This window comes from Ixodes scapularis, unplaced genomic scaffold, assembly GCF_016920785.2.
Source record: "Ixodes scapularis isolate PalLabHiFi unplaced genomic scaffold, ASM1692078v2 PGA_scaffold1__304_contigs__length_218370807, whole genome shotgun sequence".
NCBI lineage: Eukaryota > Metazoa > Arthropoda > Arachnida > Ixodida > Ixodidae > Ixodes > Ixodes scapularis.
In genome coordinates, this window is record NW_024609846.1 from 23436666 (window position 1) to 23453144 (window position 16479).

The 16479-nt window shown below is 45.5% G+C and overlaps 1 protein-coding gene across 2 annotated transcripts; it reads left to right on the forward strand.

Moving 5' to 3' along the window:
* The first annotated feature begins 21 nt into the window (after window positions 1-21).
* LOC8053012 (glyceraldehyde-3-phosphate dehydrogenase 2) lies at window positions 22-13902 on the forward strand. 2 transcript variants are annotated; one of them, XM_002434302.5, is made up of 9 exons: window positions 22-91; window positions 1235-1294; window positions 2356-2452; window positions 4225-4331; window positions 6339-6456; window positions 7322-7549; window positions 11101-11361; window positions 11682-11779; window positions 13631-13902. In XM_002434302.5, exons 2-9 carry the CDS (start codon window positions 1272-1274, stop codon window positions 13701-13703), a joined length of 1005 nt encoding a protein of 334 aa, XP_002434347.1. In that variant the 5' UTR covers window positions 22-91; window positions 1235-1271; the 3' UTR covers window positions 13704-13902. The 2 variants fall into 2 exon arrangements, with proteins under 2 accessions (XP_002434347.1, XP_029826230.1); XM_029970370.3 differs by lacking the exon at window positions 22-91 and adding an exon at window positions 725-821.
* The last annotated feature ends 2577 nt before the right edge of the window (window positions 13903-16479 follow it).

Here is a 16479-nt window from a genome sequence, read left to right on the forward strand (position 1 = left end):
CTGTGGCGTCTGCTATCGAGGTTTTCCATTCGCAATAAAACAGACCGAGGAGCCGGTTTGATTACAGTCATTCATTTGACCTTGGCATTCGGTGAGTAGTATGGTACTTAGGATCTTCTTCGCATCGGGTTTAGTCCGTAACGTCTAACTTGACAGCACCTGTACCCTCCCGTTTGTTTTTGTTCGCAATCGCTTTAATCCGGACTTTCGTGGGGTTACTGAGCACAGCGCGACGTCCTCGCGAGCTCCCTTGCTCGAGGTGCTGCTAGGACTGCCGGCGAACCTCCTAGCTTCTGGATTAGCAATGATCTTCGCAATTTATCACGCCTGTACAAATCAGAATCGACCAGGTTATGCGAGTTTCAAAGCTTTGCGCATTCGGGGACACAAAATTGTGGTTTGTGGTTTGTACTCCTTCCACCGGACATTTTTAAGAGACCGCGATATATCGTGATTGATGCTACCTTCACTACCTGTCCTTGCTTACGTATGCATATTTGCGTAACTCAATCATCGCATGCCACTTCAGTTTAGTTCGCTTCTACAAAAAGAATAAAGAAAGTTTTGTTTTCGTGATCGAAACTTCTCATTCGTGCACCTCACAGTCGGGGCTGCAGTAGGGCAATACCTTTTAAATGGCTCGTGCAATTTCGAGAACTCGTGTCTCTTCCCGAGCTCGTGCCAAATGAGAGAAAGAAAAAATAGAAAACGACGAACGTGACAGAACGCACGCTCGTTCGCCGGGCGCCTAGTTCATCGGTTCGAGAACCGAATCTCTGGCTTATGGGACAAGCACTCTCTCTGGTCATCGAACACGGAAGGTTAGGCCGCGATTTACAATTACGATGCATCACACGTCCTGCTATATGCAACAACGAGCGTTTCCGGCTTTCTGTAAAGTCGGGCGGGGCACATTCGAAACAATTTCCGTATAAGGTGGCGATATTCTTTTTCTTCTTATATTTAGATATATATATAGAATTCGTTTTGTTTTGACGTCGGCTGTGTCTTGTCTCTCCTGCCAGGGGAGATTTGAAGGACGGGAGGCGCTCTTGTGGGGGCAGTTCGCTCTCGTATATCTTTTGGCGTGAAAATCGCGGTTTCCGGAGGCTTGCTTGCGTGGCAGAGTCTGCTTAAAAAAGAAAGCTATAATTGAAGTACTAATGTTCGAAGAAATTCAGAATCTATCGGATATTTTCGATTTTTAGTGCTCTTTTCTTTTCACTCTTTAAAGGTTGTTCTTTGGTGACGAAGCAATCTACCGCGAAAGCATGGCAAAGGTTGGCATCAACGGGTAAGAATTCATTTTCTGCATATATATAATTTCTCATTCAGCGATGGGCTTTTTTTTCTCGTCAGCCAAGGCACATCGCCGCGGTGACAACTCGTCTCATTGATGTGACCTCTGCGCGAACTGTCATGGCTGCTTCGCGATCGTCTGCTATTTTTATTTTTCTTCGGCGGTGACTTATTTTACCAAATGTCTTTAACGGAGTTCCTCTTTTCTTCCGTCGCCTGGTTGCGTGATTGACGGACCTGATAACTGCTCCGTCGTTGTAGTGCTGAAGTGATTCAGGACCGGTTTATCAGACTACGACCGAAATCCCGACCCGAGTGTGTCGTCTGCGACGATCGATAGAAGCGGGAACTTGGCGTCGCGTCTGGATGCTTCCTTTGTTCCCGCAAGGATTTCACCACGAGGAAAACGATCGTTTCTCCCTCGCAATTTTTTCTTTACTTTTAACACTGGCTGGTTTTCGCCTTCATTAAACCGAATAATGGGCCATATTTTACCTGCTAGTTTGAGATTATTCTGAAACTCGGTGAATGAAACGGGCATTTGCCTTTGCCAAGGGCACAAGCAACCTGAAAACATCCCATTCAAAGTGATTTTTTTATGCGTTGTGCCAGGGTATGAATGGAGCTGGGTATTTTATCGAGTTCTAAATTAAAAGTACCGACAAAGTCTTCCTAACTCCCTCGAGAGGCATCTAGGATGCAGACTTTGTCGATACCTATAATTTCCATTGAGTAGAGAATGAACTGTTTCTTTCACTTGCTCTTTTGGCAACTTTTGATCCATCATTTGTACGAGGGAACCTTGCTTCTAAAAATTGGGCGCTCCTTCAAACGGGATATTTGGCACCCCGTAATTCAGCCTCGCACTTTCCACAATTGAACCTTTTCTATTAACATTCACTGTCCTTTCCCGTGAGCTCTGGTTAGATCTAGAAGTGTCTCCTGAGAATAAAAATACTGATCTTGGGGGGCAGCACTTGTTTTGTCCTTTTCTCCTGCTTCCTTTTTCTCTTTTTGGGGTTGTTCTGGCCTTGATCTGAAACCCGAAACTTGCAGGTTTGGCCGCATTGGGCGCCTGGTGCTTCGCGCCGCCGTCCAGAAGGGCGTTGAGGTCGTGGCCATCAACGACCCTTTCATCGACGTCAAGTACATGGTGAGGTCCTTTCCTCTGTGCCATTGCCAGTTGCTTCTCTTCGAGGGGTTTCTACTCCCTGAGAATGAATCAGGGTTGCCATATGTTTGGTTTGTCGATCCAGCCAAGTCTTTATGTGGAGCCATTCATCGGCTTGAATTAAGCTTGGAAAGCCTTCTAAATAAACAGCCTTAAAGGGACAATGAAGGCAATTTCGGATATTTTTTTGGCGATTGAACTGTGTTCCCGGCACGTCTCGGGCCACGTTGCCAAAATTTCAGCCGAAACCGGCGCTTGTGTGCCGCGCGAATCAATTAAACAGTCGCGGTTATAATCGTACCGGGATCGATCGAGGCGACGCCCCGAGCGTTGCGGGAGAAACCAGCAGAAGCGGAGGTCACGTGACCCTGCGGGGCCTGGAAGCGTGACGTCACAAGAGACGCGTCAGCGATTGGTCGAAACGAGAAACGTGCTTTCGGTCACGCTTTGGTTCGTGGTTTTTATGAACACTGTTCTAATTCCACTTGAATAACCATGAAAACTATAAATCGAACCAAAAATGATAACTAAACCGCAAATAAAACACCATAATTCTTTTTCTCTTTGCTACACTGCACGCGAAACGGGCAACGAACAACTATGGGCAAACAAAATATATAAAATAAAGAACACAGCGCGGAACACCGCGCTGCTATAACCCACCGCGGTAACCAGAGTCTCGGCGCCCTAAATGCTACCGGTACCGACAATTCACATGTGACGTCACTCCCTACGTCACCTCCGTTTTCGGAGGCCCAAAATTGAGAAACGCAGATAGTTCAGTTTCGGTTTCTTCAGTTCTTTCGTAGGTACAGAAATACGCGTCACAAATGTCTATAAAAAATTGGGCAGTATGCCAGGTTCCTAAGAAGCCTAAAAACACCATTTAAAAAATTTAATTAAAATCGTCTTCATTGTCCCTTTAAAGCAGTTTTTCATAAATGTGCTCTCCATCTGTGGAGACCTCGCATTACCTTTTTAATCTAGTGGCGAATTGCTTCGGGATTGATGAAACGCCTTAGAGTATGCGTTGGTGTTGTGATGTTCACAATGACAGTCGAGAAAAACAGTATTTAGCGTCGAGGCTAGGTGGTGTAAGCTAGTGCTATCAAGTGGATTCCTCGTGCAAACTTGCTTCCTATATGAATCTTTCAATGTATGATGAAGATAACCATATATCAGCCGTATGCAATATTTTTTTAAACTGGTTGGCATTGCCTGAGGAATAATGGAGGATGCATTCGGAAATGATGGCGAATATTGGATAAAATATCGGAAATAATCGGAGTTGACAAAGCATCATTTCGTGATACAAATTTAACCAGACCAAAATTGAGGAACATAGTTTAAAGTCGCGAGTTGTACTTTCCTCTGAAAACACCAGAAAAAAAATAGTTTAATTAAATTTGTGCAAGTACATACTTGGAGAACATACTTAACGTAAAGTACAAGTATTCTAAACCTTGATGAAGTCTTACTTTAGGCCTGCGGGATGGGCAGTCAAATTCAGGGTTAGTACTGCCAACCATTGTTGCGGAATTGTGCAAGACGTGCCACGAGCGGGTGCTCCGCCGTCATTTGCTTTCAAAGGCCGCTCAAGACACAGGCCTCTTGCACCGGCACGTTTGACGCTACTTGCGAGACAAACTCTAACACATTGAGGGGCTCTAGTATAGGGTGCGCCCCCTTTGTTGCGGGTGGTAGCTCGCACCATCTGGCCGCCGCCCGCTCGACCCCGTTGTCCTCGTGCCCAGGTGTACATGTTCAAGTATGACTCGACTCACGGCCGCTTCAACGGCGACGTGCACGAGGAGGGTGGCATGCTGGTCGTCAACGGCCGCAAGATCCACGTCTTCCAGGAGTGAGTGAACCGTTCACTATTTCCGACGGGGAAGCGCTCCCCGGTGCTTGGCCCCCGGCAGTGTCTCCTTGGCACGGGGCCCGGGTTTCGAGACCTTGGCAACCGGAGTTGTCTTTGGCACGTAGGCTCGGACGAGGCTCTTTACCCCCAAGGCCACTACCTTACCAACTGGAGGGTCGACAAGCTCGGAGCCTTGTTATTGTTTGTTTGTTTTTTGCCCGTAGTCTGTCAGCGGCTAGATGGCTTCCTCCCGAGTTTACTAACGGCGTCTATAGTAACTTGGAGGATAGGTTAATTTGTTTGTTGCCAGCCCAAATAATGTGGAAGGCAGTGCTAGGTATTTCTTCTAAAAATATTGTCTTTTTTTTTCTTTTTTGTTGTATTATGAGGTTGTTGGGCCTCGTGACCTTTGATGAGCCTAAGGTCGTTATTGGCCAAGGGTATAAGCTCACCTCTAACGTTCTCAATCCGGCTGTCGGCCGGTATCATTTAATTCTGTATGAGTATAATGCTTTGCACAGATCATCTTGCGGGTTTCCCTACTTGATGGTGTGGATTGGAACGTACATACTGCCATCTGCTAAGGTCTGTGAGAGTTTAATCACTTTACCGTAAAAGAGAATTTGTCCCCAACTGTGTTTGCAGCACGCCCCAACTACGCTTTTGTGTGATAGTGTCCCTTAATTGGAGAGACTGTCGATCGTGTTGCCATATTGCCATTTCGTGAAGAGCACCCGTCCGCAGGACTGGCACGCTTGGCGTCTATCACCGACCCGTCGTGCTTATCGTCGAAGTTGTCCTCGAAGATTACAAGGGCGGCGGGACCGAGAGGGTGTCCCTACGAGGTCCCATTATCTTTTATCTTCTGTCTTCTTGAATTACGAGAAAATAATGTATACCTAGGTTCAATTTGGCTTTTTTGCCATTTAATGAAGCCTCCAGTCAAATAAAGCGTCGCTGTAGGTAATTCTCCTCAATAGTAACTCCTAAATAATCTGTTGATAAGCACTGCAGCATTACTGACCTGCCGACAGTGCGGTGCTTGGTGCAAACTGGTAGTGTCCGACAACTGGTCTGTGTCGTGCATTAAGCAGACTTGCATGCAATAAAGAGGGGGCAAAAACCTGCTATTGATTTGGCAATCAACGTGGGGACAAAAACTGTGCTAATTGAAGGATTTGTCCTTTGGTTGGGAGTAACAAAATCATTAAAGGCCCGTTCACACTCTTGCAACTGAGTACGACTGAGAGATGAGACCTGTTGGAAACCTCTTAAAATTTCTTAGGACGAGAGAACACACTGGCATTCTGGCGCCATCTATGTGGTGACCTTGGAACTGCATTTCACAAGAGCGAAGGTTTTGTGGGATTTCCAAGGCCAAATGTGTCTAATACCTGCAAGAAAGGCTCGTTTATAACATTGACAACAGTTTTTCGAGCCAAGAAAGAAAGGATAGTCTGCGAGAGGAATAGAAAATATGCCGGACCGCCAAGTTTACACTGTTACCCAATAGATGGCACCAGTGTGTCCTCTCGTAAGAGGTTTCAAGGCACCTAGTTCTAGGACGTCACAAGAGTGTGAACGGGTCTTAATCCTTCTGTGTTGTTTTAGTTGATCGTCTTTTTTTTTTTTAATTTTGTTGTTTTAACATACTCGTGCAACAAATTGTTCTCAGCCCAAAAAAGTAACTCTGGGTAGTTAAGCTCAAGATGGAATTTTAATTTTGAGGTCCGAAATATTATTTAAGAAACAAATTTGTTATTCGTCGTCCGCATAACCAAGCTGCGCACTGAACCCCAGAAAGTTTCTCGTGTTGGAGTCCCCGATTCTTGAAACAATATTGTCGAGATGCAGGGCTCATCCGCATTTATGTTCCGTGGTCAAATGACTGGAGCTATTGGCGTGCCGCCTACGGTGCCTGCCTTCCTTGCTGTCTAGAGCCTTTCGCTGCCTTGTAAGCTTGCATGGGTGAAGTGGAGGACGTTGCTGACTCTCCCACTATTGCAGGCTGAAGCCCGCTAGCATCCCGTGGGGGAAGGTGGGCGCCGAGTATGTGGTCGAGTCGACGGGCGTCTTCACCACCCTCGAGAAGGCCCAGCAGCACATTGACGGCGGGGCCAAGAAGGTGCGGTACCCTTCCATCCCCTGCCTGTACTCCGCCTCACTTTGAGCAAGAGCTAGCAGAAGCTGCAAGAGTGAGCTCTGGGATTTTGGAGTCCCTGTCGCGGAGGCGCGCTCGTGTAGTGCAGGAAGCGTGCTTGTGGCTTTAATTGCGTGTAAAGAGAACTTATGGTCTGGCGGCCCATGAATGGCGGCTGTGTAAGGGACCGGGAATGCCCGACGAGACTTGGCCGTTAAAGACGATGACCTCGGGATGTGACAGCTATGCAGGGCTTTTCTTGTACTTGGTATTGGAGCGCGAGTGTTACAGTTGCAAAAAGGTGAAGTCTCGTTGCCACTACAACTTGCCTCCGAGGCAGTTTGGAATGGGGCAGATGGTGATAATTATTATTTTGGTAAATCGCAATTCCTTTGTGCGTGGGCATTGCAGTGGAATAGGCTTTCTGGGACTGTCGAGTTATTGTCTTATTTTGCGCCGCCTGTTGTCAGGTGCGAAGCTTTAGGGTGAGCGGGATAGCCGCGTGAAATAGCTGCTGTCTGGAACCTTTTGGAATGGCCACGAGAAGAATAACCTTAAGGAAGTCGCTACTACAAGTGAGTTGTGCGGTATGCACCCATGAGCTCTTGAGAGTACTTTTGGGAAAGCACCCGCTAGTGGGTGCTTTGTGCTAGTGCAGATTGCGAAAAACAGTTATTACAAACTCGGATCAAAGTTGTAATCCCTTATTTTCGTTCAGTGGAGCATTGCTCTTTCCTTTTAATAATTGGACACCAGTAGTTGACGGCTTCCGAAATCGAAAGCCCTCGCTTGTGGATCAGACATCCGAGGATCGGACAGAGATGCGAGGGAGTCCCTCCTCCCCCGGCAGGTGATCATCTCCGCACCTTCGGCGGACGCCCCAATGTTCGTGATGGGGGTGAACCACAACTCGTACAACCCAAGCATGACGATAGTGAGCAATGCCTCGTGCACCACCAACTGCCTGGCCCCGCTGGCCAAGGTCATCAACGACAACTTCGGCATCGTCGAGGGGCTCATGTCCACCGTGCACGCCACCACTGCCACCCAGAAGACCGTGGACGGACCCAGCGCCAAGGTGGGTGCAACCGACCCCAAACGGGTCCCTGTCGACGTTCTTACTTGGGCACTTTGGCATTCTAAAGACTAAAAAAGGTCATTTTTTAGTCTTTAGAATGGAAGCTCCGACGGACGCAGGTGTCGCACCGTCCAGCAATTTATGCGTATTCATCTCTAACATACCCCCAGGCACGGTACAACCTCCACCTCTCTAGAATTTTGTGCACGAAGCTATTGTATGCACCCTCCTGGGGTCCCTCGCAGAAATTCGTAACACCCTGCTCCAGATTGACAGTCCTGGGTAAAATGCCCTGCGCCGTTGTTGTGGAGTCCCGATCCGTGCCTCCCAGGTTTCCGTAGATGGGACGGCTACGGAGCGAGCTACGGCGGGGCAGGTGTCTGCAGTGTCCGCCTCGGCATTGCGCAGTCACGGTTTCACAGGGTTGAAATTGAGAGGATAGAATAAAGGTGCAGAAAACTTGCCGGTCCGAGACTCGTTCTAGTCGCCGCTTCTGCATATGTCTTTTCACGTAATAGACCCTTCCCGAAATACAGTCTAGCCACTTTGATCACCATCATCATCGAAAAAATAGCATATGTGCCGTACTAATGGCGGCCTTCTGTTTACTGATGAAGGAAGAAGTTGAGGATGCTCCTTAGCAGATAATTCAAGGCTTATACATTCGTGACGTTAGCGCGATGCGAAGCAGGAATTGAAAGCAAGATCTGCGTAAGCGTTCATATCTAGCTCGGGCCCAGCCAATCTGTTGGTAGCATCAAGGTGCTTCTAAGCCCCTTGATTTGTAGAACTTCATCAAGCCGTGTACGTGGGTTGACGCTTCGTTCTGACTAGTTGCACCTTTGCTTCTGTCGTGAATGAAAGAGATTGAGAAGGAAATGTACAGAGAGGCGCACACTGTCGTTTGCCGTTGACTTGCCAAAGTGACGGCGCCCGATAAAATCCGGCAGACTCCATTTTCATTGCCGCCATTAGTATGGCAAAAGTTAAACTGCCATTATAGCCACCAGATGGCACTGAATTTCGGGAAGGGTCTATTAAGAAGAACCCAGAGTCCGAGGCAAAAGGATGGCAGAAACACTTTCAAAACGCTACTGAGTACAGTTCAAAACGCTACTGAGACGACAAAGTACAAAGTCACCGTGAGGAAAGCAAAAGGCGGATTACCTACAGCGGCTCAAAGACGGAATGACAAATAACAATAAACAGTTCTGGAAGTTTATGAAACGTTGCGGAAATGACCAGATGGGAATACCTGACCTATTAGTAAATAACGAACTAATTACAGATGCCCGTCAAAAAGCTTGCATCTTTAATGAATATTTTCAATCGGTATTTTTGCCTGCGAACAATATAACGCCAGTAACGCTTACAAACAGATACGATGATATGCCTCCAGTTGAGGTTGGTGTCGAGGGAGTCCTAAAGCTACTAAAAAATTTAGATGAAACTAAAGCGATTGGCCCTGATCAAATTTCGCCTAGGGTTCTGAAGCGCTGTGCTCACGCCATTGCCCCATATCTTTTTATAATCTTCAACCAGTCTTTGCTTGAGGGGTCATTACCGAATGATTGGAAAGTAGCTCATGTAATACCAATACACAAGAAGGGACCCAAAAAAGATGTTACAAATTACAGGCCGATTTCTTTAACATCAATTTGTTGCAAACTACTTGAGCACATTTTGTACAGCCAGATAATGCAACATCTTAGTTACCATAATTTTTTCATAGATTCACAACATGGATTTAGGAGAGGTTATTCTTGTGTCACGCAACTAACCGAGCTCTATCATGATCTTGTCATGTCCGTAGATAAGGGTGAACAGACTGATTGTGTTTTTCTTGATTATAGGAAAGCGTTTGACACAGTGTCGCACTCGTTCTTACTTCACAAATTGAATTGTTTGAGCATAGATATTACCACACTAAAATGGATTCAGTCATACCTGAGTTCGCGTCAGCAATGTGTAATTTTAAACGGCGAGGCGTCTCATTTTGTTGAAGTTACGTCTGGTGTACCACAGGGGTCGGTTCTGGGGCCATTGTTATTCTTAATATTTATCAATGATATTCATGTCAATGTAACTTCCCAGCTGAGATTATTTGCTGATGATTGCGCTGTGTACGTATACGCGTATAAAGAACGGGGGGGTTCCGGACAACTGCAGGCTGACCTAGATCGAATAGAACAATGGTGCGGTGAATGGGGGATGCAACTGAACGTAAAGAAATGTGTTCATGTTAGCTTCACACGTAAAAAAAATAAATTTGACACACAGTATTATTTAAGCAATGAGCTAGTAACGAATGAGAATAAAGTAAAATACCTCGGAGTCATTTTGTCATCCGACTGCACGTGGGATTCGCAAATTGATGATGTCATTATGAGGGCGGGTCGCGCACTGGGCTTTGTCCAAAGAAACCTAAAAAACACTACACAAAAAATAAAAGAACTAGCATATCTTGCCTATGTAAGGCCACTTCTAGATTACGTATGCACTGTGTGGGACCCTTCCAAAAAAAATCGCATTGATGGCTTGGAAAAAATACAAAATCGTGCCGCACGCTTCGTCCTGGGCCAGTACGACCGTTTTTCTAGTGTAACTAACATGAAACAATCACTAGGATGGGCGTCATTGGATCTTCGGCGAAAAAATTTACGGTTGAAATTTTTATACAACATTTATCATGAAGCTACTGGTATTAATAGCTCATCATACCTCTTAAAACCAAATTATTTTTCCAAACGTAATGATCATGTGCACAAGATACGCGAATACTGTACTAGGACGGAGCTCTGCAAAAATTCGTTTTTTGTGAGGACGGTCAAGGACTGGAACGCTTTACAGGAATGTATAGTTTGTGCTGCAAATGTTGATATGTTCTTTTCGTTATTATTCGCCCCCTGCAATAATGCCTTCTAGGCGCTGCAGGAGTTCCCTGAATAAAGAATAAAGAATTCTATTAGCACGGTATGTTTCTTCAGGCTTTGGAGGGCTATCTGTACAAAAAAGCAAAAAATTGAGAGGAAAAGAAATTCCGAATGCGCCTCAACAGAAATTGAAACTATGACCCCACGATTGTGAGCTTGGAATTGTACCCCCGCACTACTTAGTGGGTAGACGTAAACCACGGTGGTGTCTACAAACTGTTCAACGTCGGCGTTATGGAGTTCGGCATTCACGTTTGCATGGTTTATGGCAACGGAGGAGAAATCTGAGATGTGCCCACCATAGCGTAAAAAAGGGCAGAGTTTGGAATGAAATAACACCCTATAACAAAAAATTAAAATATAAAAAAACTGCAGTGCAAATTGCAAAATGAATCAAGCATTTTTTTTACCTTTTTTTAAGAATAGCTTTTTTGAATTGTATTTCAACACAAAACAAACTGTACACCAGAACCACCTACTTTCTGCAAATGCATTTGAGACTCATCGGCTCGTTTCCCCTCTTACTTTTGGTTTGGTGGATTTCCACGTTTGTTGTGGTCGTACGCTGGAGTTCTAGCTCGTTGCCCGTCCAACCCGTTGTGCTCCACGGCTGCGCAGATGTGGCGAGACGGGCGTGGTGCAGCCCAGAACATCATCCCGGCATCGACGGGAGCTGCCAAGGCGGTGGGCAAAGTGATCCCAGAGTTGAACGGCAAGCTGACGGGCATGGCGTTCCGGGTGCCCACCCCGGACGTGTCTGTGGTGGACCTGACCTGCCGGCTGGCCAAGGAGGCCAGCTACGACGAGATCAAGGCCGCCGTCAAGGCCGCCGCCGAGAGCGACAACTGGAAGGGCATCCTGGGCTACACAGAGGACGAGGTGAGCCCCTCTACGTGTTTGTCAGTCTTTTACGGCTGCTAGTGGAATTGTGATGCCATTCTTTAAAAAGCAACGAGTGTGTGGTCATTGAAGGTTTGAGCTGGCCACTAATACTTTCTGGGAGCTGTTTTGTTGCATGTACTGTATCTTTATGGGAGTAGAAAGTCTTGTTTGGGGTTATTCGTCATAGTTAGTACCCTGGAAAGGTGTTCAACTTGCGGATTAATCGGTCACGAGAGGGTGTTTGCTTCCCAAATGTTTATGTTGAGGTGTGCCGGTATATTGAGTCGGCGTGCAATGTGTGCGTTTGTTCTGGGCAGGTGGTGTCCAGCGACTTCATTGGAGACACCCACAGCAGCATCTTCGACGCCAAGGCTGGCATCTCTCTCAACAAGAACTTTGTGAAGCTTATCTCGTGGTGAGTCTCTCATTCCTTGATCCAAGGTTTTGATCGCCATACGGCCATCAGATGCCGATTTCAGCAAAGTGCACCCTATTCAGCTACAAAAAGCGCAGGCAGTGTCCACTGGCACGGGTGACCCGGATTAATTGGGAAATTTTTGCCCAACTTTGCTATGGTCGGGGAAGTTTGTGAAAAATTAGTTTATAGTGCACTTTCTTTGGATCGAACAGTTGGCAACCCCCAACACAACTAGTGCTATCGGTTAGTCGAGAGCCGCATCAACGCGAACCTTTTTCTTTTGGTGTGCGCTGGAGGTGGCCAGCTAGAGTCCCACATCATTGTCGTCATTATTGACGGTTCTACAGTAGGCATGGGTGAATCGTTTTAAATCAAAGGACACATTGGATTCGTCTAATTATTGTCCTATATCTCTCGCAAGGATACCTTGTAAGCAAATGGAGCATGTAGTCTTTACGAATGTCGTGGCCCACTTGGGTGAAATAAATTTTGTTTCCCCAATCAACACGGGTTTAGAACAAAAATATTTATGCAACACTCACCTCTTACAATTTGATCATGATTTGGGTATTAATACATATGTAGGAGTACAGACGTATGTTATGTTCATTGATTTTGTGAAGGCATTTGACGCGGTACGACACAATTGATTGCGAATGGTTCGCTTCAGAGTATATATATTTGTCTTTTTCAAATAAAAATTCGGTTGACAGTAGTGCATAGTTTCATCCAATCCTTCCCGTTGTCCTTGTTTTTCGGTGCTTTTTGAATCTTCAACTTGACCTATCCACAGTTGAACGGATATCAGGCTTTCTTGCCAACAGAATTCAGTCTGGTACGATAAACAATGCAGCCTTCTCCCATGCACCTGTGATCTCTGCAGTGCCTCGGGGAAGTGCAGGCCCTTTGACCTTTTAATGTGTTAGCATTAAAAGGTCCATGACATGGCAGTGAACAGCTGACAGCATCCGTCTGCAGATGAAACAGTGGAAAGGGAAGCGTGCTGCGTAGAGAGGAGGAGAATAGTGAAGGACAAAGTCGAGGGGGAGGCGACGTCGCAGGGCTGAAGCCAATGCACGTGTGGATGCTGGAGCGAGTCTGAACTTGCAGGCGTGCCGAGGGCGTACGCCTTGGTTTGTGCTACAGAATGAAGTGGGAACCAAGTGCTAGTAGCGGTGGTCCAACTAGACGGCAAAAAATAAAGGAAGATCCATTGGTGGATCCTTAATTAAGAAATACGTTAGCATGACCCTTGGGAAACACCGCACACGTCCCCCTTTGGGAAATGCTAAGTGACCACGTAACAGAACCAAGAAAAGGAAATAAAAGAGAAAGCCAAAAGAAAAAAGGGAAGGGGTCAGCGTGGAAGTTTCCCAAAGGCGCTTCCAAAGGTCATGCCAACGCATTATTTAAGAATCCGTATATAGCTCTCCCCTTAATTAAAAAAAAAATATATAAATGACCTCCTATCATTCATTGAATTCGTCGTTTGGCTAGTCGCCGATGACTGTGCACTGTATCGTAAAAGTGAATCCCCAAGGGATTGCCTAGCTTTTCAAACCGACCTCAATCAAATCGGCAAATGGGGCGCTACCTGGCAAATGAAAATGAACTCAAATAAATGTTGTCTGTTCGCAGTTACAAATAAAAAAATTTACATCTTTTCAATATTCAATTTTAAAACAAAGATATTGAAAGTGTAACTTGGTATAAATATTTACTTATATTTATACCATCATACAGCGGTTCTCTGCTCTATCGAGCGAGGGCCCTGAAGAAGTAGAGTTTACACTGCAACCGCGGAAGATGGCACCCTAAGCGCGTGCCCATTTCTGCATTGTTCCGCAGGTACGACAACGAGTTTGGCTACAGCTGCCGCGTGGTCGACCTGATCAAGCACATGAGGAGCAAGGACCAGTGAAGCGTGTCCACCGCCGTCATCGGGCTTGGCAGCATGCTCCTCCCTCCGCAGACAAGGTTTACCTTAGCTACCCAAGTAACTGATGGTTGTCGAGAATCCAAGTCTGTCCCGTTTTGTTTTCTTTACCCCCTTGAAGCTAGTGTTTTGTGCCCTCGCTGTCGTCAACTTCGCTCCTATTAAATCCTCACTTGCCGTCGTCCTTTGGGTCGTGTGCATTCTTGAATTGCTCCACATTGCCTCGACGTGGACCACAGCGAAGACTACAAGTGCGAGAAAATGGCTCTACCTTCGAGTGCTCTTGCTGAAATTATGTTAGTGCAGCTGAGGCACTTGCTAAATCAAGAGGAAGCCTCTTCGTTTTCAATGCAGTTTGTCTTTTGGCTTTGATACTCGTTCGTAGAAAAGAGTTTATTTTGAGCTTGTAAGTTTGCATAAGTTCAGCTATGGTCACAGTCGGTATACATTTGAAGAGGAGTGACGAAATAATTGCCACAGGGTAACTATGTAATGCTCTCAAAATTGGGTAAAGATGGCTATCTAGCGTTGCTAATGTACCGCGACACAGAAGTCCAGAATATCAAGGATGAGAAAGAGAGACCTCCCAAGGCTGGGCGCTGTCACAGCCTTTGCTCAGCTCAGTGGTAAAGTGTGGAGGCTTCAGTCTGCTGCAGCAACTGCTGCAACAACACCAATAAAAAGTGCACTCTCGAGTACCTAGTGCCTTGTGCTGTACGACTACTTGCACTTTGCAGGAGACTTGCTATGTCCCGAGCTTTGTCTGCTGGGTGCCTCGACGTGTGTGCTTTTGTCCTGCGGATCGTTTTGCCACATTAACGTTCTGCATACCTACCAAGTTTGGAAAAAACAAACCCAGAAGATTTTCTAAGCCAGGGTAGCGGCTCATTTGTATTGGACTGCTCTTGCTAGCAGCTGGGCCTTGCTATTACAGTCTAAGCTCATTACAACAGACCTGGTTACAACAGACATTTGGATATAACAGACCAATTTGTGAAGTTTGGTTGGTTTCCCTCTAAGTACCATTGACTCAACTTCATATCTGCATAAAGCATACTCCTTTTACAACAGACCGAAATCTTGGTCAAAATCGAGGTCTGTTATAACGAGCTTAGACTGTATTGCTGCCATCTGTTGCGACGGCAAGAAATTCTTTAAAGGGGGAACCTGGGTCTGTTGTCTTTTTTTGAAAAAAGCAATTTTAAAATCTACAGTTTTTTTTTTTTTTGATCTGCCAAGTTTATTTTGAAGAATAATATTTGAGCTATATTATCATTTTATAATATTTCAGTGGGCTGAAATTGCACAAAAGCTGGTGCTAAAACACTTTCTCAAAACACATTTTGGACTCCCTAATTTTCAGGAGGGATATCTCAGCATGTAGGGCTGACAGATGTATAACTTTTTAGCAACGTGCACCTAAATGTACAAAGTTTACAATGTTGGAAGCAGAATTTTTATTATGGGTGTAGGAAAATTTTTAACAAATATTGTTTTGTTGCTTGGTGGCCACACATTTTTGAGCAGTGAACTTCAATGTGTTGTTACTAATAATGGTTCAATCCAAAGTGTTTAACATTGTATTCTTCATAATTTGTAGTATCTGACCATATGTTAATATGTTCTTAGCAATGGTTTTTCACTAGTTTTTCGAAACAAAATATGGTTAATTATAATTATCCTGAACACTAACCTAAAAATTAAAAAAAAAAGAACAGGTATTTGAAATCTGCACAGTACTGTAAGGGTGGGTTAATTTGCAATTTCTGGGAGATTTTGTTTGTAAATTCCCACTGGGAATTTACAGCAGGTCAGGCATGCTAGATGCATCTGAAAGCCTTGTCAGGACAGGAGTTTAGACAGGGAGCAGGCCAGTTTGCTTCCAACATGATTCCCAGAAATGTGCGCTGGTCAGGCAGGCACTTGCACATGTGATCCACCAGAAAAACTGCATGCCCATGCTTGCTTGCATTCTTTTTACTTAATCTTTCACCTGTGAAACCAAATGTACTAATCGGGTCCATATCACCTAAGCAAAGGACGTTTTAGCAAACGGCGCCATTTGAGCGAATAATTTGCGGCGGCAGTCTGCAGCGGCTTATTACAAAAAGAGGCTCCAATCCACGCTGTGAAGGTAGTTGGACAGCAAAGTTGTGGTATCACCTGCAACGATTGCCCACTGCACTATGTAGACCCTTTCTGTGGTAAACACCACCAGGTGATGCTCCAGTCTTTGATGTGCTAAGTGTGCTAAGGTACCTCTATGGACTTCATGACGTGCCAGAGAACTTCCGGTTCCTAAAAAGAATGAACAAAGTCAAAACAAAAGAATGAACAAATGTAGATGAAACCTGCTCCAAGTGAACGCCTAAAGAATGAAGGAGTGAAAGATCTCTTAAAATGTTTAAGAGCATTCTTGTAAACCAAGTTGCCCCTTCGAAGATCTAATATTGTGCAGCCAAAGGCCCTCATTAAATCTAACTTTGTTGTCTGTGTCCCATTTATGCTTTCTAGCATTGGTTACATAAGCAAGCTCTACAGGCGTGCAAAGACGGTGCAACCGGAAGTCGCTTGGGACGCAAGCAGCAGTTCATGTTTGTAAACGGCAGCAGGTTGACGAAAGTAAATGCACTGTACCAAAACTTTTTTTATATATGAAAAACTCCATACACTGCTGTTGCCATGACAGCCTATACAACCGCAATCTTTACCGAGAAATGCATGCGGGGAGTGCTAAGTGCTTATCATTGTTCGCACACAT